General features: G+C 55.5%; 1 protein-coding gene across 2 annotated transcripts in view; it reads left to right on the forward strand.

Moving 5' to 3' along the window:
• Positions 1 to 26,614, forward strand: part of WWP2 (WW domain containing E3 ubiquitin protein ligase 2) — an 84,367-nt gene that overhangs the window by 7,157 nt on the left and 50,596 nt on the right. For both annotated transcript variants that reach the window (XM_030581831.1, XM_030581830.1), the window contains exons 2-6: positions 1,680 to 1,764; positions 3,738 to 3,885; positions 4,230 to 4,351; positions 13,467 to 13,604; positions 14,772 to 14,868. In XM_030581831.1, coding sequence (XP_030437691.1) covers positions 1,695 to 1,764; positions 3,738 to 3,885; positions 4,230 to 4,351; positions 13,467 to 13,604; positions 14,772 to 14,868 — 575 coding nt within the window. In that variant the 5' untranslated portion in view covers positions 1,680 to 1,694. The remainder of the gene's footprint in view (positions 1 to 1,679; positions 1,765 to 3,737; positions 3,886 to 4,229; positions 4,352 to 13,466; positions 13,605 to 14,771; positions 14,869 to 26,614) is intronic.

The following is a 26,614-nucleotide window of genomic DNA, read 5'->3' on the forward strand; positions in this document are numbered from 1 at the left end:
GGCTATGAGGAAGGGGAAGAGCTGCTGTTTTGGCTGGATCTACATTTATTCCGTGTTTAAAAGTCAAGGGCACGCAGAGCTTTCGACAGGAGCCCTGTGCGGTATGTATGAGACTGAAATGAAAAACCACCTGTTGAATATCCCCGAGAGTACTTATGGCAGTAGAATGTGGATCTGGAGTGGTTGTGCAGGGTAAAGGGTAGATGAGGAGACATCTTTCTATTAAGTCAGCATCTCTGTTCAGACTGGTGTGATCTCCTACTTTCATAGAATCTCAGGGTTGGAAGGGACCTCAGAAGGCTTTCTGGTCCAACCCCTGCTCAAAGTAGGAGCAATCCCCAGACAGATTTTTGCCCCAGATCCCTAAATGGCCCCCTAAAGGACTGAACTCACAACCGTGGGTTTAGCAGGCCAATGCTCAAACCCCAGCTCAAAACTCCTGCCCAGACCAAAACTCCTTTGCCTCTTGCCAAAGGTGCCAGGGGCTCTCTAATGATCCCTGTTGTATTAATTTAGATGGAATAAATGGGCCAAAGGTGTTAACATAACCCTATCATTGTCCAACAAAAAATAGTGCTAAACAAGATATATAGGGACCTCACGTCCCGGCTAAAATGTTTTAACCTTTTATTAAAGAAAGAAAAGAAGGAAAACCAGTTAAGGGCCTGGGAATGTCAAGTATGAACTAAGGCTTCCAGCTGAACAATGTCCCTTGCTCCTGTACGCTGGAGAGAAACCCCCTGCCTGGTTCTCTTAGATGGCATCAAAGACGGTAGTACTGCACTGCCCTTGTGGGGAAAAGAGAAGCTAGCTGGGCTGGAGCTGCTGTTGTTGCTATAGTCCAATCCTGGTTCATCCCAGGTGGTAGCTGGGATTTAGCTGGAGCTGGTCAGGGCGGCCATGTTATCTGGGTCCCACTCTCTGGTCCGGGCTGGTCAGGGCGTTTCTCAGGATTAGGATGACGAATGCCGAGAGTCCCAGGAGATGGTGAGAGTGGCAGCCATGATGGTGCAGCTCATTTCAGTAGCCTCTGTCTGTGCTTCTCTCTGCTCTATTAAGGACCCAGAAAAGGAGTAGGGTGTGGAATAGCCCATCCCTGTATTGTTTGTCCAGCAATTAATCTTGATATCTGACACCACAATGTTCGGTCATTAATTTCTGGGTCCACATCTTCTGTTTTTACCAACCATGTTTTCAGCCTAGTGCTTGAATTATGTGGCTCTTTGTGGGGGCTTGTTTACACACACACACACACACACACACACACACACACACACACACACACACACACACACACACACACACACACACACACACACACACACACACACACACACACACACACACACCTACCTCTCTCTCTCTCTCCTCCCCCCCTTCCACTTCTTTAGAACGTTCTTTATGGAAAATAATTTGACCTACTTTGCATGGTAAATTCTTGAGCAGGCAGAAGTTGGAGACCAATTCTCACAACACCTGTAGAAGATGGCTGTGCCCATGCAGCAATATTGCTCCCCCAATACCACATGAAGGGGGTGGTTCACTGCTGGTCCATTGTTAAATCCCCGACCCACCGGGGTCTCCCATCCTGGTAGTGACAGGATCCCTGGAGATCCAGCCCCGAGGTAGTGTGGCTGTAGCATGGAGCTGCACTAAGGTGTTGTGTGTCTGTTTTCCAGTCCCATGGTGATGATATGGCATCTGCTAGTTCCAGCAGGGCCATGGCAGGGCTGGCCTGTGAGAAGTCCCAGCTCACTGTGAAAGGTGAGTAGAGCTGCAGTGGGCACCCCGGGGTTGTGAGGTGGGGAAGCGGGCACTCTGTCTAGGTCAGAAGCTTCTGGCCCTGCTGGGGAATGGGGATTTTCAAGTGTGGCTTGGCTTGTCCTAACTTCCTTCTCCAGCAGCCCAGGCAGCCTGTCAGTGACCACGTGCTCCCCAGAGGAGGGAGATTGCCCTAGTCCTGGACTTCTGAGCCTGTGGCTGGAGGGGAGTAATTGTCGAATGAAGGCTGATATTGCACCAGTCCAGCCAGAGACGAGGTGTGCCCAGGAGAATGCAGGGTATCATGCTGTCTGGAGCAGCCCGTGCCTGTGAGCGCCTACCTCTGGGGAGACTGTCAAAAACAGGACAGACACCCTCTCATAGGGTGCTCTACTCGCTGCTGGACTGGTGCCTCCTCCTGGCCACTCTGGGGTTAGCTCTTGAGGTCAACACCCAAGTCTGCGGTTTGCATGCTGTCACTCCAGCTGCGGTCTGCAGCTCCTCCGGCTCCAGGACCCTCAGTGTTGTCTTCGTGACTTAGCCCTCCAGCTAGGTGATCGTGTTCCCCCTCCCGGGGTTCAGTCCATCAGCACTGCTAGGCAGTCTGCCCCTTCACTGCCCCGGCGCCACTTTCGCAGCAGCTGATAGGGGAACCCGGACTTGACCTCATCTCTGGGTTCTAGTTCCTCCAGTCAGCAGTTCTGGGCTCGTCTCTCTGCCTTCCCTGGACTGCTTCCTACCTCTCCTGTTCCCCTTCTCTGTCTGGGTGTGCCAGCTCCCAGAACCCTCCTCCCTGCTGCCTGCCTTCCTAACTGCCCCCAGACACTCCTCCCTCTTCCAGGGAGTGACTGCCCTTTCTCAGCAGCCCAGTCTGTAGCCCACTACCTAGCTTTACAGGCGCCGCCTGTTCCTGCCCCCGGGAGCTTCTCTAATTAGCTGCCTCCAACCTAAAGCTCCCCTGTTTGCAGCCGAATTAGCTGACTGGGCCCACCTGGTCCGCTGAGCTGTTGCAGGGCTAGTGTGGGGATCTGACCCCATCACACCCCAACAGGTGGTGTGTTCTGTAACTAGATTTCACCAAGCCAATAACAAATGTGAACTTCTGAATCCTTATAAGTCTTACCGTGGAGAGATAGGAGCTGGCATCTGGCCCATCAGCATCACACATGGACTTTACCCCAATGGTCCAGTGCAGCAGAGTGCAGATTAAAAGATGTCTTCTTCCTGGTGCTTCCCCCAATTGGCAGCTTCGTAGCCCCAGGCATGTGGAGAGTTGGGGGAGGAAGGATGGGGTCTTTCCATAGCATCCCCTGCTGTGAAGGGCTCATCCAGAGGAAAGCTGGTAACCAGCCTTCTAATCCCAGTCCCTGAGCTGGTCCTGCGGGCAGAGGCAGAGCCAGGGAGGGTAGCTCCTGGAGGGTGCATTCCCTACTGTCAAACCTTCAGCGTTTTGGGGCTTCCTCTGAAACTGGTGCTTGTGAACGGTGCCAGCCTGGAAGGTCTCCCTGCATGTGCCAGGCAATGTGAGCCTTGGGAGCTGGCTGGCTGCCTGCTCAGCTTTCCCCTTCGCCCTCTGTCCGGACGCTGTCAGCAGTGGATGCCTTGGTCTCCGTGGCTTTAGGGGAGCTGGAGTGTGTGCAGAACTCTGTTAAGGCCACCAGGGGGCTCCAGATACCTGGAACTGCTTCCCTGACTTCTGTCTGTGCTTATTTTCACCGGCTCCTGTTTTTTATTCCCTTTTTGGGGTGCCCTTCAGGGTGGGGGGATTTCCGGGTCCCAGGAGGGGGCCTTGCCTTTCCCGGGTCTCCAGGCCATATCTCCCTGTCTGGCCCATATGACCCGGCTGCCTGGAGTAAACCTTGGACCCTGGTTTCTTGGGCTGGCAGCTGCTGTGTGGCATCTGGGCCACTCTGGGTGGGGACAACTTGCCTATTGCCTGCAGCTGCGTGACTCTCTGCCTCTTCCCCCTCTCCTAGTTGTGTCAGTGAAGCCCAGGGTGCACAGCCGCCAGTCCCGGATCAACTCCTATGTGGAGGTGATGGTGGATGGACTTCCCAGTGAGACCAAGAAGACAGGGAAGCGGATTGGGAGCTCTGAGCTGCTCTGGAACGAGATCCTCATCATGTAAGAACCCCTGCGGACTCCAGGGGGCTGGGGCTAATGCAGGCACCCTAGAGCTGCCACTGAGCTCCCTACTTCTGCGCTGGGTCGTGCTGCGTAAGGAAGCCTGGAACGTTTGCCACTGGCTGGAAGGGGCTTAGGGTGCACGCTGAGGTGTGCATGTGAGAACACAGTCGCCAGATGGATGCTGTGTTGGATGGAGTGCTAGTGGGGCCTGGGTGTCCCTAGGGCCTTGCCCTGGCCTCTTCTCTGCCCTCTGTGCCTGGCATGCCTGGTCCTGCTCTGCTAGCTTGGCATCAGAGAAGCAGGAGGGGAGATGACAGCCGTCCTCTTGGTCTGCCTTCCAGGAACGTCACAGCTCAAAGCCACCTGGATCTGAAGGTCTGGAGCTGCCACACCCGGAGGAATGAGCTGCTGGGAACGGCTTCCATCAGCCTGTGTAATGTCCTGAAGAAGAATGGTGGGAAAAGTACGTATGCGTGGAAGCTACTCGGGGGGCCCTGATGCCTGGCCTGGCCTTTGCTTTCTTCCTGAGCTTCATTTCCCTGTCTGGAGAAAGCAGGGAGCGGCTTGTCATGGGGGCTGGGGCCTCCTCAGCTTCTGGCATTGGGCAGAATGCCCTGAGTGAGCGGCACCTGCCTTCCTATGGTGCTACCATCTCACCAGCCAGCTCTGTCTGTTCCTGAGCTCACTCTACCTCGAACCTCCACTGTGGTCCTGCAGGATTTCCTGCCTCAGTAGGTGTGTGCCATGGAGAAGGAGTAGCTGAATCCCTGGCCCTGGGAGAGAACAAGGTGTCCTTGTGTGAGGCTGGGCGGTCCTGTCGGGCGCTCGGGGCTAGTGTGTGATGGAAGCCATACCTTAATTGGCCAGGGTGCCACTGCCGGCAGGGAAACACAAACTTTGCAGCTATTTGCTGCCATTTGTGGTCACCAGAGTGTGGCCTGCGGTGGTGGCGGCTGCATAAAGACCTCCATTCAGGGCCTGGGCTGTGGTTGCAGCTGCGTGGGGCAGGAAAAGGTTTGCTCTGTCTCTTCCAAGCAAAGCTCAGCAGCTCTAGAAGGACAAACCTTGCATTGAGAGCCGAGAGGGGCCTCCTCTCCTCTGAGGGAGACAGCGTGTAGCCAGACTCTCCCTTGTGCCAGGGTTTAGGCTGAGTTTCTCCTGGGCATTGCCAGAGGTGAATGTCCCCAGCACACTCCCTGGGCAGCGTCGCCAGGAGCAGGCCCATGTACTCTGGATGGGATGGTGCGCTCTGCCCTCTGGATTGGGGGTGGGAATCACCAGGGGCTTTGTGGGACCCTCTGACATTCTGGATGCTTGTGACCCTGTCCCCCATGCCTGGAGCTGGACAATGCTGCTGGGCTGCGTGTGTTGGAGATGACGGCTTGGTCTGGGTCTCAGCCTAGCAGGCCTGACCCACGGTCCTCAGCTGCTTCCCTGTTTGGCAGCCAGCCAGATGCCATACGTGTTCTCCTGGAGGTGCTGTCTGCTCGCGCCCTACCTATGTGCGCCCCTTTGCAGGGGCACAATCAGCCCTTTCAGTAGGCTGCGTCCCCAGGGGGCCATGTGGAAAATGAATGGAAAAGGCAACTGGCTGTTTCTGCTCATACTGAAAAAAGCGTCCAGTTTTTTTTTCCCCCTGACCTAGTGGGCTGTGAGGGGAGGAGTCTTAAAGCTACAGCACACAGCTGTGTCTGCAAGGGACTGCCTGGGAGCTGGAAGGTGCTCCTCTGAACCCTGGCCCAGAATGGAGGGCTCCGGGGCTCTCCCCCGGCTTGCCCATCCCCCTGCAAGTGTGGCTTCCCTGGGCTGAAGTTCCCTGGGAGTGCAGGGCCTTTGGAGAGGGGTCGTGTCCCCTGCTGGTCTGGGAGTGAGGAGTGGGTGGGGACAGGGCGGATCCAGTGCGGAGGTGCTGCAGTCGCTGTGCTACAAGCTGGAATAGTGGCCACGGGGGCTGCCCCTGGGTCTGGGAACTGAGAGCTCTGCACAAAGTCGAGTTACTCTGGCTGTGTGGCGTGGGGCCCAGTGCCAGGCAGGTGTCCACATATGAGGGTGGGAATCTGAGCTGGTCACACTTACCCCCCACAGCCTCCCTACGAGGTGACCTGTGCTCCCGGCCCAGTCAGTCCCACTGGTGTTCCCCAGCCGTCTGACACAGCCTAGGCCAGGGCTTGCTGTCCTAAGCCCACAAGCCAGCCTCTCCCTAGTGGAGGTACTGAAACGACACTCCACTTCTGCCACTTGTGCAGATCTTCGCAGAATGACCCTCCTGGTCCTTCCCTGTGTGCCTAGGTTAGCAGCGAAATAGTGAACTTTATTACCATTTAAATTATTGTTGTTAGGCTTCAGAGTCAACACACCACTAAGATGATTAGGGGCACTTCATTCCTCTCCAGGCTGACCTATCAGGCTGTCTGCAGACTCAGGCAGATACTGTGATAGTCACCATGTGGGTTCAAAGCTTTACCAAGGCTTTTTATAAGTTACTGATACGTACTTACAACCGTAACTGCATCTTAAAGTCTTTGGCTGGGTGTTTCCATAGTTTTTATTAGCTGCCAAGGACAAATGTTGGTCCCCTGGCTATGTATTCTCCAGCAGTATGTCAGTGTCATTCCCCCTCTACAAAAGTCATGGCAGCATGTCTAGATCTCCTGCATGCTGGAACTGTGCCCAAGCTCCCTCTGTCCCTCCAGATGGACGCTGGGAGCTTCAGAAACTGTAGGAAGAAACGGGCTTGTGTCTTTGGCAAAGAACCCGCCAGGCCTCGGCTTTCAGGCCAGGCAAATTGAATCCATTTGGCGCTAACAGACCAGGGTTCCTTTTCCAAAAACCTCATTTTTCAAACATGCTTCTCTCCCAACTGCCTTGGCAGGTTCCTCTGCAATGCTCTGCATGGCCTGTCCTCTGGCACGGCACCTCTGCGCCACAGCAGCCGGAGGGGGGCAGAGCGCTGGGGAAAAGAGGCCTAGTCATAGAAAACAAGTTGCAGCTTTCTGTGGAGCTGCTCCCAAGGGTCCTTTAAAACAGCTAATTTGCTATGGCCTAGCCCCCTGCCCCAGGCCTCTGCCGCTGTGCTGGAGAAGAGGCTCTTTGTTCTGATGCTGTGGGGACTCTAAAATGCGCTGCTGGTGCCGGGCAGGAGGAATGGCCCCGGGTGGCCTTGCTTTGGAGGCTTCATGGAAGCTGATGTGAGGCCATGCTGCCCCCCCCCCCCTTGTATTTGTACAATTCACTGAGCTGTGGACAGCAGGGCAAGCCCTGGAGTGCCTTGAACGTGTGAGGCTGCAGCCTGCAAATGAAAGCTCTTGTTTTTATTGCTTGCTGCTCAGGTTGCAAGTTACATCAACAGGCTCCGGTTTCTTGAGTGGCACCATCTGCCAGGATTTTACAGCTCCTGCAAAGCGCGCTCTTTGCTTTCCGTTCTGCACCTCAGGCAGAACCGCTGGAGCCGCAACCTCAAGGAATTTTTTCAGGAAGCCAGCAACAAACCCCCAGGCCTCTGGGAAGTTACAGTCGACCCCTCCTCATGAATGTGCTGTCAAAGAAGCTCGCTGAAGCAAAGACTCTTTTAGCAGAGAATCATAAAAGCAAATCTGTAGCCTGCCTGAAATGAATGTTAAACAAGTCGGCTCTGTCAGCGCCTGTACAATAACTTTGTAAAAGCTGCTGTGCCAAACCAGAATGCCCCGGCAAAGGCCTTCGCTGAGCTTGCTTTGTGTTTCCTTCCAAATTCACTCCTGTTCTGCTCATGCTGCAGAGCTAATGGCCAGTGGGACTAGGCTGATATGCAGCTAACCCTGCTTTTTGGTGCATACCCTGGGCAGGGCCCAATTCTCTTTCCTGCGTGAAGGGCCACGCTCCCATCTCATTGCCTGTGGGCTGCACAGTGAAGGGGGGCCAAGTACCACCACTCTGGTACTTGGCCCTTCAGTCCCCAATTCTTCTGTCATGCACATGGCTGTTCAGCAGGTAACCAGCTGCATCTTCTGAGGATGAGACGCAGGGGCTGGGTACTTTACCCTTTGCTGCAGTGTTTTAGGGCTAGTGGGTGATGGCCTCAGGCCACATCTACACTGCAATTAAAAACCTGTGGCTGGCCCAGGCTGAGAGGCTGTTTAATTGAAGTGTAGATGTTTGGGCTTGGGCTGGAGCCTGGGGTCTAGGACCCTGCCAGGTTTCTAGAGCTGCAGCCTGAGCCGGAGTGTCAATTAAACAGCCCCTTAGTCTCAAGACGCTGTCTGGGCAACCACAGACTTCAGGCCTGTTGTGATGTCAGCTCTCACCTGGTCTCCATGGTGTTACTGTGGCACTCGGCAATGTACACAGGTAAATTCTGGCTCCTTAGGTGCGGGTTGGCCACTCCGGGTTAATGGTTCAATCACAGGGTTTTAATGTCGTGCTGTCGAGAGCCGCAGGAGACACATTCAAGAGCCGCTTGCGGTTTGTGAGCCTCAGTCTGAGTATCACTGGTCTAAGGGATTTAGACCCGTTTTTCCATTAAAGTGCTTAGCAAGCTCAGCATCTGCCAGGCGTTCCCTGAGAGGAGGTGGCTGGTCTGGTTTGATTACACTGGAATTGTTCTAGTTGAGGTAGGTCTGAGCACACAACAATGTGATAGGCACACTTGAAGGTAGGTAAATGGCAGGAAACCCATGTATTGGAGGCTCCTGTCGGAAGGTCTCTGTCTAAGCCACCTTCTCTGTGGAGAAAAGGCCTCCAGGAGGAGCCCATCCTGCCCAAGCCCTGGTGGAAAGTTACCAGTTACCAGAGCTCCCTCAGTGTGGGCTCAACGCTGGAGCCTTTATCACACTTACAGCTACCAGCCTTACTTCTTGGAACTGCAAATCCCATTAATGGGCTAGGAGGGAATTGCCAGCCAGCTCTCACTAAATGGGAGTGCTGATGCTGTGTGCAAGGCACTGGGAGCAGCTGAACTGAGACCTTATTCAGGACCTAATCACCCCTGGCCTCCTCCCAAAATACTAATAACCCCTCTGACATGCTGGCTGCTTGCTGGGACACAAGCTGCCTTTGTGTTCACCCTTTGAGGGGACCCTCTGTTGGTGCAGCAGCGAGGTCCCTTTGTGCGTCCCGTGTGCCGAACGGGGACAGGGAATGGAAGGTTTTACTAGTGTTTATTTTCTTTTTAAAAAAAAGAAAATAAAAAAAAAGCTGGGTTGGAGGCAAGGAAGAGGAGGAAGCCGGCTGGAGGTTCATGTTCACATCTTCCAGTTGGAGACACCTTGTCTTTGCTACTTGAGTAACTTCACGCTTACGCTGAGACAGCCTTCACAATGAGGGCTTGTGTAGCCCGCAGAGCAGCGTGTGCTTTGCTGCTAGCTGCTCACAAAGGAGCGAGCCCCGGAGCGTGCCGGGCAGGCTTTCTCCACAGCTGGAGGGAAGCAGAGTTCTTATGGCAGGCAGTGACCGGTGAAAAGGAGTTTGCTGCTTTCTGCAGCACCTTCCATCTGAGGATCTCAAAGCACTCTGTACAGGCTAATGAAATGGTCTCCCCTGGGAGGCTCCTTTGTACAGATGGAGAAAGTGAGGCAGACCCGAGTGACTTGCTTGGAGTCATGCAGGGAGTGTGCAGCAGGGTCAGGAACAGAGACCAGGGCTCATGGCTCCTAGACCTGTGTTTTACCCACAGGAAGATTTTCTGCTCATACTAAAAGCAAGCAGTTAGGAAAGGATTGTTCCGAGTTGAAGGATGCCAGTCAGCTACATAAAAACTTGAGGTGGTGCGTGCACAAAATCTGAGAAAGCATTACTCATCCTACTGCCCCATAATGCCTGTCACCCCCTGCCGTCCCCAGGGGGCTGAGAGTTACAGAAAGTCTGTCAGAAAGGTGGGCCAGGAGACCTGCATGCAAATGGGCAGATCTTAGGCCTGGTTGCGTCCAGCACATGGGGTTTGTGGAAGCCTATGCCACAGCCATGGTGTAAGCAGGGTTCTTGTTCCTTCTGGACTTCAGAAGCGCCCGAAGTGTGAATGGCAGAGTGGTTCAGGAGAGGAGGCCGGCTCAGTCTCGAACCAGGCTGGCCTGTTCTCTGCATGGCTCTGAGACACTTTTGCTGATAGTAATACCCTCATCAGGTCAGACGCAGCTAGAAGCCTGTGATTCCTTGTCAGACACTGGTTCTATTGCAAACAGATGTGTTGGAAAGGACTGCAAAGTCCAGGCTTCCCCCTGCCAGTGGGACCCCTCTCCTCAAGACAAGTGAAGCTGAGCTGGGAGCACCTGGGTCTGCTTGGCACTGGTGTGGGTTTGTCAAAGGACCCGAGTGCCCACAATTCCCATTGAAATCCATGGGCGCTACAGCTGCTCAGGACCTCTGAAAATGGGGCTGCAGGATAGAAAGTGCACCTGGCAGGGAGAGACCCCGAAGCATTTGTTGTTTGGCTCAGGCTTCAAGCCAGTGAGGAACTCCTCCAGCTAGCCCCCAGATCTCCCCTTTCCTGGGTGAAGCCAGAGCAGATCAATTCCAGGAGCACCCACCAATATCTCCTAATCTGGCTCCATCTGTCCTTGCTGTGGTCCACTGTCAAGAGTCACCTGGGAACGTCTTATTCCTGTTTAGCTTTTCTGTTGTGCCCACCGTGGGGTCACTCACTGTACAGACACTGAGTGAGTGACAGCGCCTCCCCAGAGCTCACAGCCTGATGCACTCCACAGGCAGCACTGCCTGCAGCACCGGGAGGTGATAAACCTGCTGCTGCTTTGGTCTGTCTTTCAGTGGCTTGCTGCCTTTCCCTGGCTGCAGGGCTTGGTACTTAGTGGCACCAAATCTCACCCGATGCCCTCGCTGCACTCCCCTCGCCACCTGGCTCTCTCCTCCAGAGGGCTCTCCAGCTTTGATGTCCTCTGCAAGTTCCACTACAGCTGCACTGACAATCTCCAAAACACCACCAAGCAGCTGCCCAAGGTGCTGGACCTGAGCGTGGCTGGGTGGTGAGAGCACGCCCTCCCCAGGATGGAGAGTGGCTGCTGGTACTGCACCTGTGCTTGCTTTAATACCATGCGATGCAGCGTTAATCTCTGGGAAGCTGAAATCCTCCTGGCCTGAGCTCCAGCTAGCTGGAGCAGCCACTGCCAGGTGCATTGCGGTTGGGGAGGAAGCAGCCCCTTGGGCTAGTTTGAAAAGCCCCAGGTCTCTCCCAATCCAACTCTGGAGCTGGGTATGGCCTGGGACGCGCTGGTCTTGTGATAGCCATTGACAGCGCCTGCATGTGCTGGAAAGGGCGGAGCTTCAGACAGGGACCTGGTTCAATTCTCAGCTCTGCCGTGCTCCACCTGTGTGACCTGGGGCAAGTCGTGATCCCTCTGCCTCCATTCCAGCTTCCTAGCTGGGATAGTGGTGCTGGGAGAATGGAGCCGAGGCTGCTCCTGGGTGAACCATGGGGACATCGGGCAGCATTCAGCCCACGTGGGGAACCTCTCAGAAAGTTAACCGTGTGCACGCGGAGCTTGCACGCAAACCTGAGCTCCAGCAGCAGCTGTCAAAGGCAGGGAGCGCTGCTGGTGAGAGCCAGGCTGGAAGCCCAGGAACCAGCAGGCGCAACATGCGGAGCAGCTGTGAAAGCTTCTGCCTCTCTTAGCCCCTGCCAAGCTGCCTCATTCCTGAGCTGGAGACTGGCTGTCGGAGTACCAAGGGAGTGTTTCCCTCTCCTCCCACCACCTGGTTGGAATCACAGGGCCCTGCCCTAGTGGCTACACCAGGAGGAAGCAGATTGCTAGAAAATGGTGCAGTTGTGTCATGATGAGTAGTTGTGTAGAATAAAAATATTATTTGAGCAAAGTAGTCGGGAGGCATCTGGGCTGGTGTCCCAGGCTGGGGCAGCCAAATGCTTGAGGCCTCCTCTATCTGAGCCGGGTGTTTCGAGCCCACTGGCCGTAGCTGGGCATTGTTGTTACTATTAAAATCCTGCCCCTTGGCAGGGACCTGGAGGCTGATTGTCATCTTGTCCTGGCTGGTCCAGTTCATCAAGAAGCCCCATAGTTTGGCAGAATTTGCACAGGCGCAGCTAGCCTGCTGTAGCAGGGGTTGTGGGAATGGGGGTGGTGGTGGTGCACAGCTGCTGCCTACCGTGTGCCTTGCTTTGGCTGGTGCTGTTAGCCCCTCACTCTCACAGGCACCATGGATTCATCTTGTTGGTACGTGTGTAACGTAAGGCTCTGGCTCCACCTTCTGAAGGGGTTGAGGGGATCTGCCCCAGGGGCCCAGAGGAGTAGGGATCAGCTGGCTGACAGGCCTGTGTGTGAGATGGAGCAGAGGCCAGTTATAAGGGATGCCAGTGAATGTTGGCAGCTGCATGCTGTTCTCTTAGCCCCTGCTTTGTGCCTCCGCTGGTCGTTCAATTAGCTCATCAACTTCCTTTCCCCTGTACTGCCCTGCCTGGCTCCCCTGATTCCGGGAGGGGAGAGTAGAGAACTGTGTTTTCAGCTCTGGGCAGGGCTGAGGTGCTGTGCTCTGTTCCTGGCCACATTGTGCCTGCTGCAGCTGGTGGGACCTCATCAACCTGCCAAGAGCCATTAGCTGTCAGATGAGGAGGGGAAGCAAAGCTGCAGGCCTGACGTGAGGCCGAATTGGGTCCTGCAGCCCCCTGGACCCGCGCACTGTGCTCTGAGGGCTGCTGTGCCGTGTCTCTAGTGTGCCCCTTGCTGGGGCTGGCTGGCCTGCCGGGCAGTCTCCAGAGGCTTGTGGCCAGGGCTGGAGCAGCCTGGCTCCTGTGGAACTCGGCAGAGCGGGTCCTTGGGGTTGAGGAAGGGGATTTTCTTTCTCCACTTGCCTTGTCAGTCTCTTGGGTGGGGAGATGGTCCAACCCAAGGTGCTGCTGTCTGGACTCCTCCAAAGTGACTGTGAGGGGCCCTGTCAAATGCTCCCAGAGCTGCGATTGCCTGGGCATGTGAGGGCCATTCCAGCACCCTGGTGACCTGATGTGTGCAGCTGTCGGTTCTTTCCGTGTTCCCAGCCACCGTCGGCCGTTCTCTTCTCTAAGGTGCCGAGCCTTTGCTGTCTGAATGAGTTATGATTACAAGCAGCTTAGCAGCTGGAGCCCTGCGCTCTGCTTCCACCATTTCCCACACCCCTGAGATCCTGTCTTCTGTACTGAAAGCCACTGGGACCCCGTCTGGGTAATCTGCCCGGTGTTGGTACAGTGTGGCCTGCTCACAATGGGACGTGTACTGGCTCTGGCCCTTTAATCATCGGGAGGTAATGGCTTGGCTTGGACAGTGCAGGGGGAATGGCCCTGCCTCCTCTTGTGTGGGAAAGAAGAGGCCATGGCCCGTGGGCTGGGGACAGCCCTTGGTGGGAGCTGAGGGTCCGGCTTGGTTGGCTTAGCATTGCTGAGGCACTGGTGTCGTGTATATGGGTACTGGACCAGAGCCAGCCAGTGTCACGGCAGCTCCTGGCCCTGCCAGAAGCCGAGGAATTCATCTTTTCCTCCTCATGCCATGTGGCGAGAGCCTAACCCCCCATGGTGGGGGAGGGTGCGGAACCTAGAATTAGGTGAAACTTTTCAACTGGTGATGACTGTGGCTTGTCTCTTTCTCCCGGTCCCTCCATCTCCCCAGTGGAGAACACGCAGCTGACCCTGAACCTGCAGACAGAGAACAAAGGCAGCGTTGTCTCAGGCGGAGAGCTGACGATTTTCCTGGACGGGCCGATTGTTGATCTGGGAAGCCTGCCTAATGGCAGTGCCGTGACAGAGGGTGAGTGCCGCCCATCTCCGTGTGCAGGCCGCTGTTCTGAGCACGAGGTTGTGAGTGCAGGCGGTGGGGGGAGAAGGGCTGAGATCACACCTGTAAGAACTTGTGAGCAAACATCTGAGAGCTAGGAGCCACCTCCTCTCCCAGGTAAGGCCCCCAGCTCAGCTTGGTAGAGCATTGTGCAGTCTAACCAAAGGCCTGGCTCACCCTTGTGCTGACGGATTATCCCAAGGGCTAGTGGAATTGCCTGTGCCCTGGAGGGGAGCTGTGGGATCTGCAGGAAAAGGTCTCCTCCTCCCCCAGGGAAGTGAAGGGCGCAGCTGTTTCCTGGGGCCTCTACTGCTGCCTGGGTTCTGCATCCCCTCTCCCATCTCTCCTGGGCCTCGGGAGGCTGCGATCAGTTCGCTGTGAGCCTGGCCAGGCAGGGTTCCCTGTGGTGGGAGGGAGCAGAGCGGGATGATGCCTGGCAGAGTGAGGAGCTCAGCAATGCATGGGTGCATTTGATATCAGGGCGTCTGGTTCTCTGTCATGTGCTGTGCTCGTTCAGCCCGCTCCCTGCCTGACATGAGCAGGGCTTCCTTGTGCTGCAGGATGTTCCCTGGGCTGATGCATTCACTGGCCACTTGTTCCAGGTTCCGAACCACGGCAAGATACAGGTGGTATGAGAGAAAACCATCATATGGGGTAGCTTGAGAGCTTCGGCTTCTGAGAAGCCTGGAGAAGTGGGGGCTGCAGGTGAAGAATGAGGAACTTTGGCAGAGCTGTGTGTGCAGAGCCCAGGGCTGGCAGCGCTGACACTGGGTAGCCAGGCCTGGGGCAAAGGGGCGTTGACAGAGTGGTGCTGTGGAAAGTAGCCTAACTCCACGGCTAGTAGCCCCCATCCCTTGGACCATCACTCTTCCAAATCCCCTGCAAGGCCCTGTGTGGAGACCCTCGGGGTATCCTGGGAACACCTGCCAATAGGTGCTTTCGCCAGGATTGGGGCCTTGATACATTGTATCAGATGCATTTGCAAGGTATTTTCGGCATGAGGGGCAAGTGTCCCCTTGCATCCCAGTGTGCTGGGCTGTTCTCTCTCCAGATTCCCTCTTTGGGGGGCAGACAGCCGCTCACGTGTCTCCTAGCCTGTCTCACACGCCTTTCTCCTTTTCCCACTTGTTTATTGTCCAGGGTCCCAGCTGCCTGGGAGGGATCCCAGCACTATGGGTCCGGCTACAGAGAGTAGAAACCAGCCCCCCAGCACAAACTGCTTTGGAGGTGGATCCAGGTAAGGGCCCCTCACTGATGATGCCTGTTGGTCCATTGATGGGAGCAGGAGGGGCAAGTTCTCAGATTCTGTGCAGGAGGCTGAGAAGTGAGGCTCAGCAGGAGCTTACAAAGGAGACCATTCAGTGAGCTCACCAAAGAGCATGCAGGATGTGTGTGGAAGGGAGGGGTGGCCCTGGCAGGGCTGGGTAGGGGAGCTGCCTGGCAGGGATGAGGCAGACAGGGGGTGGTCGTGGGGAGTGGAGGCTAGGAATCTGCCTGACTGGGATGGCTGCCTAGCAGGGGAGAAATGGCCTTATTGTAACCTGCCTCTGAGGAGGCTGTAGCAAATTCCTCCCCATGTATGCCCCCTCCCCTTGGACTGTTAGCCCTCTAGGTATCCCTTTGTCTTTCCTGTGTTTGTACAGCACCCAGCACAATGGGGTCCCAGGGCCCTGTGGGCCTTGGGGCGCTTCCCTGGGAAATGCAGAAGGCGGCAGCTCGGGCTGGTTTACTCCTGCCCGGAGTTGGAAAAGGGCTCCAGCTGCGATCACCCGTGCTGGCAATGCCTCGCTGTCCTGTTCTGGCCTCGCTGCTCAGCTCCAGACAAATTATTTTGTTTTTACTGCCCAAGAAGTTGTTTTTTTTTCTTGCGCTCCGGTGGCCAGGCCCTGCCAGGCGGCTAGGGGTGCGGAAGTGAAGTAGCTCTGCTCTGCTCTCTCTCACACTATGCCCGAGACCTGTCTGGGGCATATCGATGTGCTGGCACGTGTGCAGCTTTGGCAGAAGAGGACGCAGTGAGGGTGCACTCTGCTGGCAGGCGGAGAGATGCTGTGGAAGGGGCCTGCTCCTTTGGTCCCCTCTAGCAGATCTGATCAGACCCTTATAGGCAGTTGCCCATGTCTGTCTCAGAGGCTGTGTGCAGCGTTTGGTTCCATACAGTAGGAAGGAGGCCTCTTTGCACAGTCTAGAGATCCAGAGGAGGAGCATCAGCCCCTGAGCTCTGCTAAAAAGCTGGCTTCATCCCTGTGTAATGTCTACATTTCCCTGGCTCAGGATGGGCAGGAGGCTCCCTGTGCTCAGCTCTTCCCCTGCTGGCCAGTGGGTGCAGCTGCCACGGGCAGGCCAAGGACCAGCCTGATGTTCTCTGGGCTTGTCTTCTCTCTTCATTGCTTTCCAGCCACTTACTAGCACTTTATACCCCCAGATCCTCCAAGCCAGTCTGACCCCATGGGAACCCACCCCAAGCTCCTGGCCAGCCCACCATCCCCCTGTTGCTCTATTCCTCTTTCCAAACCCACGCCTGAGTAGTGTCTTCTCTTGGTGGCCCCTTCATCCCAGCCCGCTGTTCAGCCCAGCCACACCTGCTGCAGTGTCACTCAATGGGGAAAGCGGCACAGTCTGAGGTTTCCTTGTCTGGAGCAGCAGAAACACCCATGGTTCAGGAGTAGGCTCGGCTCAGCCATGCCTGTAGCCTGCTGCCAGGATCCTGTATTGCTCGGTGTGGTTCCGTGCCATCTGCACTAACCATCCCTGCATCTAGCTAAGATTGAGTTGTAGGGAGGCAGATCATTACCTAAGCTGGAATACCCCAGCTCTCACAAGGGATCGTTAATGAGCACAGAGGGCAAAGCCAGCAGCACAGCACCTCCTCACATCCTGCTGGCTGAATTGCTCACACCACTTCAGCACCTCTGGAGGTCTCCTGTCTACATGCTGGGCAGGCCACGCAGACGGGAAGAGGAGAATCTTGTACAGGCAGCTAATGCAGGTCTGGAATTCAGCACTAGTCAGGCACATGCAGCCACCAGGCCACTTCCCAGCTCTAGACTCGCCTTAAGGCAGCACTGCCCCCTACTAACCGGGATGGATCACCCAGGCCAGGGTGCTAAACGCAGTCGACCCAGGTCTGAGGCCTGGCCATCCAGAGTCAAGCTGCCTGCAGCCCTGACAGAAGAGCATCAATCTTAGGACCATGATCACCGCCTTAGCCTCTAGCCTTGTGTCCCTGGCTATGGAGCCCGGCCCCTGAAGCTTCCACTCCAGACAGGACTGGAATTGCTCCACCCTCATGGAAGGGGCAATGGCAGAGGTATGAGCACCCTCCTCACCACTCCTTGTAGCCCATGTGTACTCAGCACGTGGAAAAGGAAGAGAGAAGCCTGCCCTGAAGGAGCAAAGAGCTCAGTACCACCACAGTTCCTTTCAGAAGCACTGTGCTTCTATGCGCAGGTTCTGCTGGCTCATGTGGACAGAGCAGCGCCACCCTAATGTCTCAGCTGGCCTGGTGGGAAGTGCTGGGATTCTCTTTCATGAAGAGACAGGCCTGTAAGCAGACCGTCTGTAGGAGCTGCTGGACACCAGCCACCAGCTGCAAATCTACATAGATGTTAAATCCAACCCCATGTTGACAGTGTGACACGTTTCCCAGTAACCACAGCTCCAAAGCAAGCAGCTTCTCCCCACTTCATGCTGCTCCAGAAGGCCAGGACATGGCCTCAAGCCAAGGAGAGGATGGCCCAGTGCCGCAGCAGGACACTTCCAAAGGAAATGAGCAGCTGCTTTCCCTCCTCCAGCCCTGGTTGCTTTGCCTCTCCTGCCCTCCCTCCATTTTCTGAAGGGCTCCTGCTCAGGCCACACCCAGCCTGGGCAGTCTGCTTTCCGCCCAGCACAGGAGCCTGCTGCTGCTTGAATCAAGGCAGCGGCCTGGGGCTATCCAAGCTTCAGGAGCTGTTTGGAGGGAGCCCCTGCAGCCTGGGTTTGCATTGTTTTATCCAGTTACACACACTGCTGGATTCAAAGGGAAATGCCAGGCTCCCTCCACACGCACATCACTCCAGCTGCGGGAAACTGCTCTGGCTGTCGCAGGCCAGCCCCCGGCCTAGCACTCTTTCGAGGGGAAAGAAACTGCTCTACAGTGGGCCCAGAGAGGAGAGGCCAGGTGGCCCTACAGCCACTGTTGTGCTGCCTCAGAGGGGAGCAGGAGACTGCCTTTTGGGCCTGATGAGGAACCTCACTGCCCTTGCTGTGAGTGTAGAAAGAGCTCTTGGAGTCACAGTGGGTAGTCCTCTAAATACGTCTGCTCCATGTTCAGTGCCAGGGTACGTCTTCACTACTGGCTGTATCGGCGGGTAGCAATCGATTTCTCAGGGATCGATATATCGCGTCATATCGATCCCTGAACGCGCACCTGTCGACTCCGGAACTCCACCAACACAAACGGCGGTAGCGGAGTCGACAGGAAGCCGCGGATGTCGATCCCGCACTGTGAGGACAGTAGGTAACTCGATCTAAGATACTTCGACTTTAGCTACGTTATTCACGTAGCTGAAGTTGTGTATCTTAGATCAATCCCCTCCCCTAGTGTCGACCAGCCCTCAGTCAAAAAACGAACAGAATGGTATGAACCATTGGGAAAGGGATAGATAATAAGGCAGAAAATATTGTAATGCCACTATATAAATCCCTGGTATGCCCACATCTTGAATAGTACGTGCAGCTTTGGTCACTCCATCCAAAAAACACATCTTTGAATTGGAAAAAGTACAGAGAAGGACAACAGAAATGAATAGTGTTATGGAACAGCTTCTATATGATGAGAGATTAAAAAAGCTGGGGCTGTTCAGCTTGGAAAGAGACAGCTAATGAGGGATATGAGAGAGGTGTATAGAATTATGACTGGTGTGGAGAAAGTGAATGGCAAAGTATTATTTACCCCTTACCATGACACATGAACCAGAGATCACCCAATTAACAGGCAGGAGGTTTAAAACAAACAAAAGGAAGTACTTATTCACACAGTGCATAGACAACCTGTGGAACTCATTGCCAGGGGATGTTGTGAAGGACAAAACTATAATGGAATTAGTTACATTCATGGAGGACAGGTCCATCAATGGCTATTAGCCCGTATGGTCAGGGACACAACCCCATGCTCTGGGTATCTCTAAACTTCTGACTGTCAGATGGGATTGGGCTGATTACCTGTTCTGTTCATTTTCTCTGAAGCACCTGGCACCAGCCATTGTCAGAAGACAGGATACTGGGCTAGAGGGACCACTTGGCTGACCCAATATGGCCAGGAGCTGGCTGGACCCACAGGGAGCTGCTGAAAAGCGCAGGCATTTGAAATATCCCTATGGCCCCCATGGATTTAGAGTGGGCCCCTGTGTGTGATTCACAGGGAGATGAGTTGTGAGAGGCAGGAGAGCCCAGAAAGGGGCAGAAGAGCAGTGCTAGAGCCGTGGGGCTGCGATGGAGCTGAGAGCAGCTCTGCTGGAGCTTGTCCACCCAGCTCAGGTACTGGGAGCTCTCAGCTTTGCATAGATCTGACTGTTTCTGGCCAAACCTGACACTTTGATCACTGGACTTTGCCCTGGAGCAGGTAGGGGGAGAGACTCTGATCAACAAAGTAGGACGGGCAGAAATGGCAAGGGTGCCAGGTAGCCTCCTGTGGGAGAGCCGGCTGTACCTGCCCCGGCTGGTGCTGGAAGGCTAACTGCTCCCATCTGGACAAGGAGACCATTTGCGTCTGTCTGGTGTCCATGTGCCACAATAAGTCGCACGCTGCCGGGATATCAGGGGCCTGGCCTTCCTGGGAGCCTGAGTCCGATTCTCAAGTGCAAACAGCTTCACGCAAGCCAGTGTTTTTCAAACCTGCTGAGCCTGGATGTCCACAGATGTGCTGACATCTCCTGCTTGCAGCCTTTGAGAAAGGCGCTCACGTGAGCACAGGTGAGCTGCCCGGAGAGTCAGTGGCCCAGGGCACCATGCCCCGGGGCTCACCAGCCCTCCAGAACAGCCTCCCTAGGGCTATGGAGAACAAATGTGAACCTCCAGCTTGGCCACTCGCTCCACTACAACAGCTAAGACACAGGGCCTGATCCTGGGCAGAGAACTGTCGGCTTCAGCCACACCAGGTAAAGCATCCTCTCTGCAATGGTGAACGTGCCAGTGCCTGACTCCACCCAGCACCCTGGGAGTGACTTCTGGGCTGTTTTTATTTCTCTCCCCACCTTTTGTTCAGTACTGCTGCCTGCTGTGTTCCACCTCGGAGGGGCTGCCTTTCCATGGTGGAGAGTGATTCCTGTGGGCATGTGAGAGCAGGTTTGGAGTCCGCAGTGGGAAAGGCTCTGTTTACATGTCAAGTGTTCTTTCCATGGGCTGGAGACCTCCCTTAAAGACAGGATGGGAATAAAAGAGTTAGTCTTTGCTCCTCAACAATTTCTGCCCTGTCTTCTCAAGGGGAACTGCTTGGTCAGGGCTTTCTTTTCTTCCCCAGCACAAATGATGTCCTGGGCTTTGCTGGTAAACTTGGGGATAGAGTGTGAAATTCCACAGTTAACTGTGTGAAGAGAGAATAAAGAGCCAGTCATTTGCGCTGGCTCGGAAAGCTGGTGTCCTAGGTGTGGGGGAGCTGCTGCAAGCCTGGTATGCTGTGAGTGAGGGCCAGAGGTGGGGGTTGGGGAGTTGGTAGCTGTTACTGCTTGGTGTGTTGCGGGGCAGGAGGCTGCAGATTGCCAGACGGTACCTGACGTAATCTGGTCGTGGACATGTCACTCGTGTCATGAGTTCTGGTGCTCCCAAGGGCGTCTCCAAGCTAGGCCCAGGTTTTGCAATACCTGCTTTACGAGGGCTGACGTCCTGCTTAGTGATGGGCAAGAATCTTCTTGGAAGACCAGTCATTGCTCAGGTAATCTAGAGTCAAAGCCACTGCGTCTCTTGCCCCAAAATGTTGTCTAGCCTCCCTTGCGCTGAATTCAACACAGCGCTGTACGTGGCCCCAGCACCTTACAGAGCACAGGACTTTGCAATGGGATACGTGGCGGAAATGCCCAGCAGAGCTTTGAACTCGAGGTTGTGGTCCCAGAGCAGGGGGACGATAGGCTGTGGGCAGCAGCAGCTGGGTATAGCATTCAAGGCTGAGCATCTCCTGTTCAGACAGACGGCCATGACTGGAGGGAGCTGTGAGAAGAGCGCTGAGGATGGTCAGAAGCTGGGGAAGAGAGGTGTGAAAGATGTGCGTGGCTTTGCAGTGGGGAGGCTGGTGTGAGAGGGATCAGAAGTTGGGTGGAGATGAGGTGAGTATCAGGCTGCGTGTGAGCTCTGCAAGGCTGTGGAAGGGTCTCCAAAGCGCGGGCTGGGAGCCCCATCAGAAGACACTAGCAAATCTAGGGAAAAGGCCAGCCTAACAAACCCTAGACTCTCCTCCAGATCCTGCCATCGCACAACTTCATGTCGCTTCTGGGCTGGGAGTGTGCAGCAGGCTGGCCCAGCAGCGCAGATCTGGCTTGCGAGCAGCACTCTCCTGCGGCCCTGGCTGGGCTGGGAGCAATTCCGCAAGTTCTGAAACCTTCCGAGGCCAGGAAGTTTTGCTTTTGTTTGTTCCAAGTGGACCCAACAGCTGAGACTTGGGCTAACCTGAGAGCTGGGGGTTTAGAGCAGTTTGCAAGGGCTGCGGCCTCTTGGGAGGATGAGTGGCAAGGTGAACAGCACCCTTGTCTGCACCACCAGCTGGCTGCTGCCTGCTAGCCCTGATGGGAGCCCTCGGGTGGGCAGCAGTCCGGCTCCAGCTGCCATCCTCAGCGCCATGCTGATTAAGCTGGCTCTGAGCAGATACAATGAATGTGGTGCTGGAGCCAGGGAACAAGCTGTGTGCGGGCTTCCCATACCGCCAGTCCCAGGGCAGGGGAACCCCTGTATTGGGGGGTATGGGAGAAGGGGGCCGTAGAAATCTAGTGTGGAGAAGGTTGATGTGTTTGCAGCCCTGCTGCTCCATCCATGCTTGCTCTGCCTGATGCCATCCTGAGCATGAGGGTCCGTGTGAGGGAGATTGGAGAGCCTGTGCATGTGGCATCCTTTCCCAGTTCTCTTAGGATGGGGGAAGGGGTTTCCCTTCTCCTCACTTCATGATGCTGCTATGGGCAATGTACTTCTCTCTGCCCTGCAAACAGGAGGCCTCAGCCCCTGTCACCACCTCCTCCCTGTTTTCACAGAGCTCAGAGGAATTTCTCAGCTGTGCATTTCAGGTAGTGGCTAACAGCTCTGGGGGTCCCCGTAGCATGTTCTCCAGAGCTGCCTGGGCACCAGGCCACTCGAGCTGTCCTGGCCTAGTGTGCCTCATGCCCGGCTGGAGCAGTTCTCCGGGGCACGCTTTGCCCTTCTGTCTCCCATTCAGCTGCACCCTCTTTCTGCAGGCATTTCTCCCATGTCGGGCTTTATATGTCACCCTGCTGTCCCTGGGCTGGGGCCAGGGGGTTGTGACCACATTCGGGGGGAGGGGTGGGAAATGACAATGTGCTTGGAGGAGATGGCACCCACTGAGTGGGTTTAACAGAGGGGCCTCGACACAAGCTCAGGGACTGAGTCCTTACTTCTCAGGGCCTGCCCCTGCCCTTGCAGAGCGGGCGAAGGCCAGGGCTCTGTCTAGGGGTTGGCAGTGTTCTGTTCTGGCTGTCTGCTGCCCCGCTCTCTCCTGCGCTCTGGTTCAGGAGCAATCCGACGGGCAGAGCGGGCCATGGAGGAGTGACTTGGGTTTGCATAGATGGGAGTGAGAGCCTGCCGCAACTCCCCGTGCAACAGGGAGTCTGAACGCGTTCCTGACTCAGCCCGGCTTTGGCCTCTCCTCCCCCAGCTACTGGCAGGGCTCCGAGAGTCTATTCCCATCGAGTTCTCCCTTGCTTTTTCCTGCTCCTATTTTAAGTGTTGGTTCCCAGCTGCATCTCCATCACGTGGCCGCGCTCTGTTTGTTTCCAGGCCTCTATTAAAAGACAGTGCCCATGTGGGAGCACTCGTAGGAGGGCTGGGCTGGCAGGCTGGTTAATTCGGGCCTGGTAACCCTGTGTGGCCTGCTGGCAGCCTGGAAACATCCTGTTTTGGTTTCTAAAATCTCTCTGGGTTGTTTCTAGCTTGTCTGTATTGAGAAGGGCCCAGCATGCACCTGAGGCTGCCTGCTCCAGTGGGTCCAGCTTGCGCGGGGAGCGCCACCTCCTCCCTTCCCCCAGCTGGGCTTTGCTGTTAGCTCTGGGTAGGACATGCCCCTTGTCCTCGCTGCCGCCTGGCTTCAGAAGGGAAGCTCCTTTCCAAGAGAGTGCGGGGAGAAGTGTTGACTCCCTGCAGGGAGCCTGTTCCTCTTGGGGCCAGAGATCTCCCCGCAGTGCATTGAGGGCAGTGGATTTGGTCCTTAGCCCTTTACAGCTGGCCCTCACTCCAGCAGAGCCCAGGCCCTGAGCTCAGGCCTTGTCTAGGCCAGGGTTTGGACTTGAGCGGTTTAATAGGTGTTAAAGGAACACTGCCTTGTCTACATGGTAGCTCATGCCTTCCAAATACTAATCTAGATCAGGTCTCAGTTTCCTGTGTTGGGTGAGCCGTCCCGGCAGCCTCCTTGGAGGTGGGCAGCTGGGGAGCAGATTTCTTGGAGCACAAGGGGTCAGAGCATTCACCCCACAGCATGGGTGCACAGATCCCTGTGTTGCCCATCAGTGGGAAAGGTGAGTTCCTTCTCCACCCACAGGAGAATTCTCTCCTGAATCCTGCCATGCTGGAGAGAGGCCCCAACCCAGCCCGGGTTCAGAGGGAGCTTTTTAAGGGGGGAGAAGGGGGGATTGCAATGAGAAATTGTGGCCAGAGCCAAGGCTGTTTCTCCAGGGCTGCCCCATGGGAGGAATCGTGACTGGTCAGAAATGGGCCCAGCTGCTCCTGCTCGCGTTCCGACCCATCCGGCTGCTGAATAGAGCCGGCTGCTCTTACCAGGGGCTGATTTCTCTGTAGCAATCAGCTTCTGCTATTGCCCACGTTCCCTCCCTATCTCAGGGTCATGCTTAGCTGCTCCCCGCGGGGAGCAAGAACTGAATGACTGGAAGCAATTGTGGGCTTGTCAGCGCTCGTGTGAGGCACGATTGATGTGGCCCTGTGGCTGCCAAGCTGCCTTTTCCTCCCCGACCCCAGCTCTGTGCAGAGTCCCGAGCTGCCGGGACAGCGGGAGGGTTTTGCCCTTTTAAGGTGATAACTTGTCTGGACTCTTTCCTTTCCGTGCTCCCCACCCTCCCTGTGGAAGGGGCTGCTTCAGCAGGGCTCATTTGGGAGCTGTGCACTGCCGTGTGGTCCTGAGATGCCCGAGCCAGATGGGGGAGAGTCCTGTCTGCTCTGCCTATCCCTTCCGGGAGGTCAGGACAGGGAGCTGTTCTCTGCCTGAGGGGTTCTCCCTGCCCTCATTTACAGAGCTAGCATAAAAAGACCGCTTGGAACATTTTCTGAATGCCAGGTTATTTCCACGGGTCAGTGATTTCCGTTGCTCTCCCCCAGCCTTAAACAGACGTGTCTTCTGTGGCCACCAGAGCCTTCCAGGCTGCTCCTTGCCCCGGAAGGAGGGCTCTGTTTCTTGGTGGCTGCTATCCAACTCCCCTACCAGCAGGCCCTGAGCTCTGCCCCACCCTGCTCTGACATGGGCTTCAGCGAGCAAGGGTGAAGCGGGCCTTTTCCTGAGGGTCTCAGTACTCTTCTGGGGCACATAATGGTGAAGGCACCCTGCACCTAGAACTGGGGACCCAGTTTGTCACCAGTTGGCAGCAGAGCTGGCTCGAAACTTGGATTGTGTCAATGCAGCCCAGGGTTAAAGCTTGCTTAGGAAACGTGGCAGCTGCCAGTGTTTTGCTCCTGCTGGAGGCCTCAGCTGGCATGTGGGTCTCTCCCCCCGTAGCCAGGTCAGTACAGACCGGATCCCCTAATCATGTTTGTGTAACTGCTTTGGCCGGTTCCCCTTTCTCCCAGCTTTGTGCAGCCAGAGGGCCCAGGGTACATTGCTCTGCGTCCTGCTGCTGCTCCATGTACATTGATTAGTGTTATATTTCTATTATGGTAGCTTCCAAAGGCCCCCTTGGTCCTGGACACTGTCCTGCTGAGGGACATGCTCAGCATGCAGTGACACCAAAGGGGTTAGGCAGCAAAGCAGATGTGATGGCAGGAGAGCTACACTGTAGACCCAAAGTGAACCAGGAACTGGGCATGTGTGTGTCTGTGACAGGATCCCTGTTGCAAGCTGTAGTGTAGATAGGACTTGCCCGAGGTCACACAGCAAGCCAGGAGTGGAGACAGTAATAGAACCTGTGAGTCCTGACTCCAGTCCCTTGCTCACCCAGGAGCCTGGCCAGAGTTGGCGACAGATCTGTGGCTTTGCGGCGCACCCATTTCTTGAGTCCATGCCTCCCTCTTGGCTGGCCAGCAGAGGCATTGTTCCTCTGAGAGACTGGCTTCCTCCTTAGCTCTGGTGCCCTGTGCACGTGATCTCCTGATCTTCAGCCCATGTGCCAATGTCCTGCTCTCAGGCAAGGGGTGTGCCTAGATTCAAGGGCAGCTAGTCTGCCCTGCTCTGTCGACAGGCCTCTTCTCCAGCGTTTTTTCCTGATCTCCAGCTCTACACCTCACTGAAATGATGCTGCCAATGCATGTTAGCGCATGAGATGGGGAGTGTTGGCTAGAAGGCAGAGATTGATGGCTTAGGTGTGTCTCAGGCCTCTGCTGAGGAGGGGGGTTGACCCGTGAGCTCTGGAAGGGGCAGGCTGTATGTAAGTATTCCCAAGGCTCTGCCCCCTGCAGCGTAGTGCATCCCAGCCCTCCTGGTGTGCACGGCCTCTTTGCTTGTGCATGAGATTTTAACCTCTTGATTTGTGTGGAATGAAGAAGATGGGCTATTCTGCAGGGGTCTGTGCTGAGGGCAGAGGGAAGGACTCTGCCGGGGAGTTGACCAGCCATGTGTAGGAGCCCCCCATTTCCTCCAGTCAATGTTAATGCTGGTGCTCACTTGGGGTTGAGGGCCAGGGGCTGCAAATAGCCTCTGGATAGACATGGATCAGCCTGAAAATGAGCTGCTGCCCCCAAACATAGCTGCCAAGTGTAATGGATTTTATGAAAGTTATGTAATGAGATAATTTGCATATTGGCAAATAATTTGCATATGCCCCTAACTTGATCTTAAATGTGTGGTTTTACGATGAGTGAAATGTCAGCTGGCAGCCCCGGAGAGTGAAGCCTGGTGTGTATGTACAGAGCCACAGCAGGGCAAGCTTCACATGCGCACTGCCCTGCAGCATGGCCCATCCCAGGGGGCGGCCACTCGCAGTAACAAGGCAGTGCAGTCTCAGGGCCTGAGACCTACTAAACTCCTTTTACAGAGGGGCCTCAAACATCCACTGGATGGAACAGCTTTTCATCCTGGCTGAACTGACCTGAGCTCAGTCAAATCTAGAGTCTGTCTGTAGGAAACACTGCAAAACCTTCCTTTTGAAAACTCCTTTCCACCCTCACACCACTGCCCCTTCACCCCAACAACCGCAGGGGCCAAGGATGAAATCTAAAATCCCTCCCCCAAGCAGAACTTTCCCCCAGAAACGGAGATGTGCCCAAGAGCTCAGGGCGGTGGTGGAGCGCTCCCTGTTGCAGGTGCTCAGATACCAGTGGTGGGCAGCAGTACACTCCCAGTAGTATAAGATGGACAGAGAGCTGGGCTGGGTTCGGGATGAAGACTGATAGGTGAAAGCTGTGTAAGCCATCAGCAATGCCCTGAGGCACCTAATGCGCCAGCATGTGGGAAAATCAGAGGGGGTCCTTGTGATCTGTCACTGCCAGAGGGCAGCAGGAGAGTGATCGATGGGAGATATGTAAGCCCCAGAATGATGAGAGCCTTGTACAGGGAAGAGAGGCTGCTACAGATTAATTAGAGCACCTGAAGTCAGTCACCTGATAAACCCCCCCTGCTTCAGTCAGACAGAGGA

This window comes from Gopherus evgoodei, chromosome 12 (genome assembly GCF_007399415.2).
Source record: "Gopherus evgoodei ecotype Sinaloan lineage chromosome 12, rGopEvg1_v1.p, whole genome shotgun sequence".
Classification (NCBI taxonomy): Eukaryota; Metazoa; Chordata; order Testudines; family Testudinidae; genus Gopherus; species Gopherus evgoodei.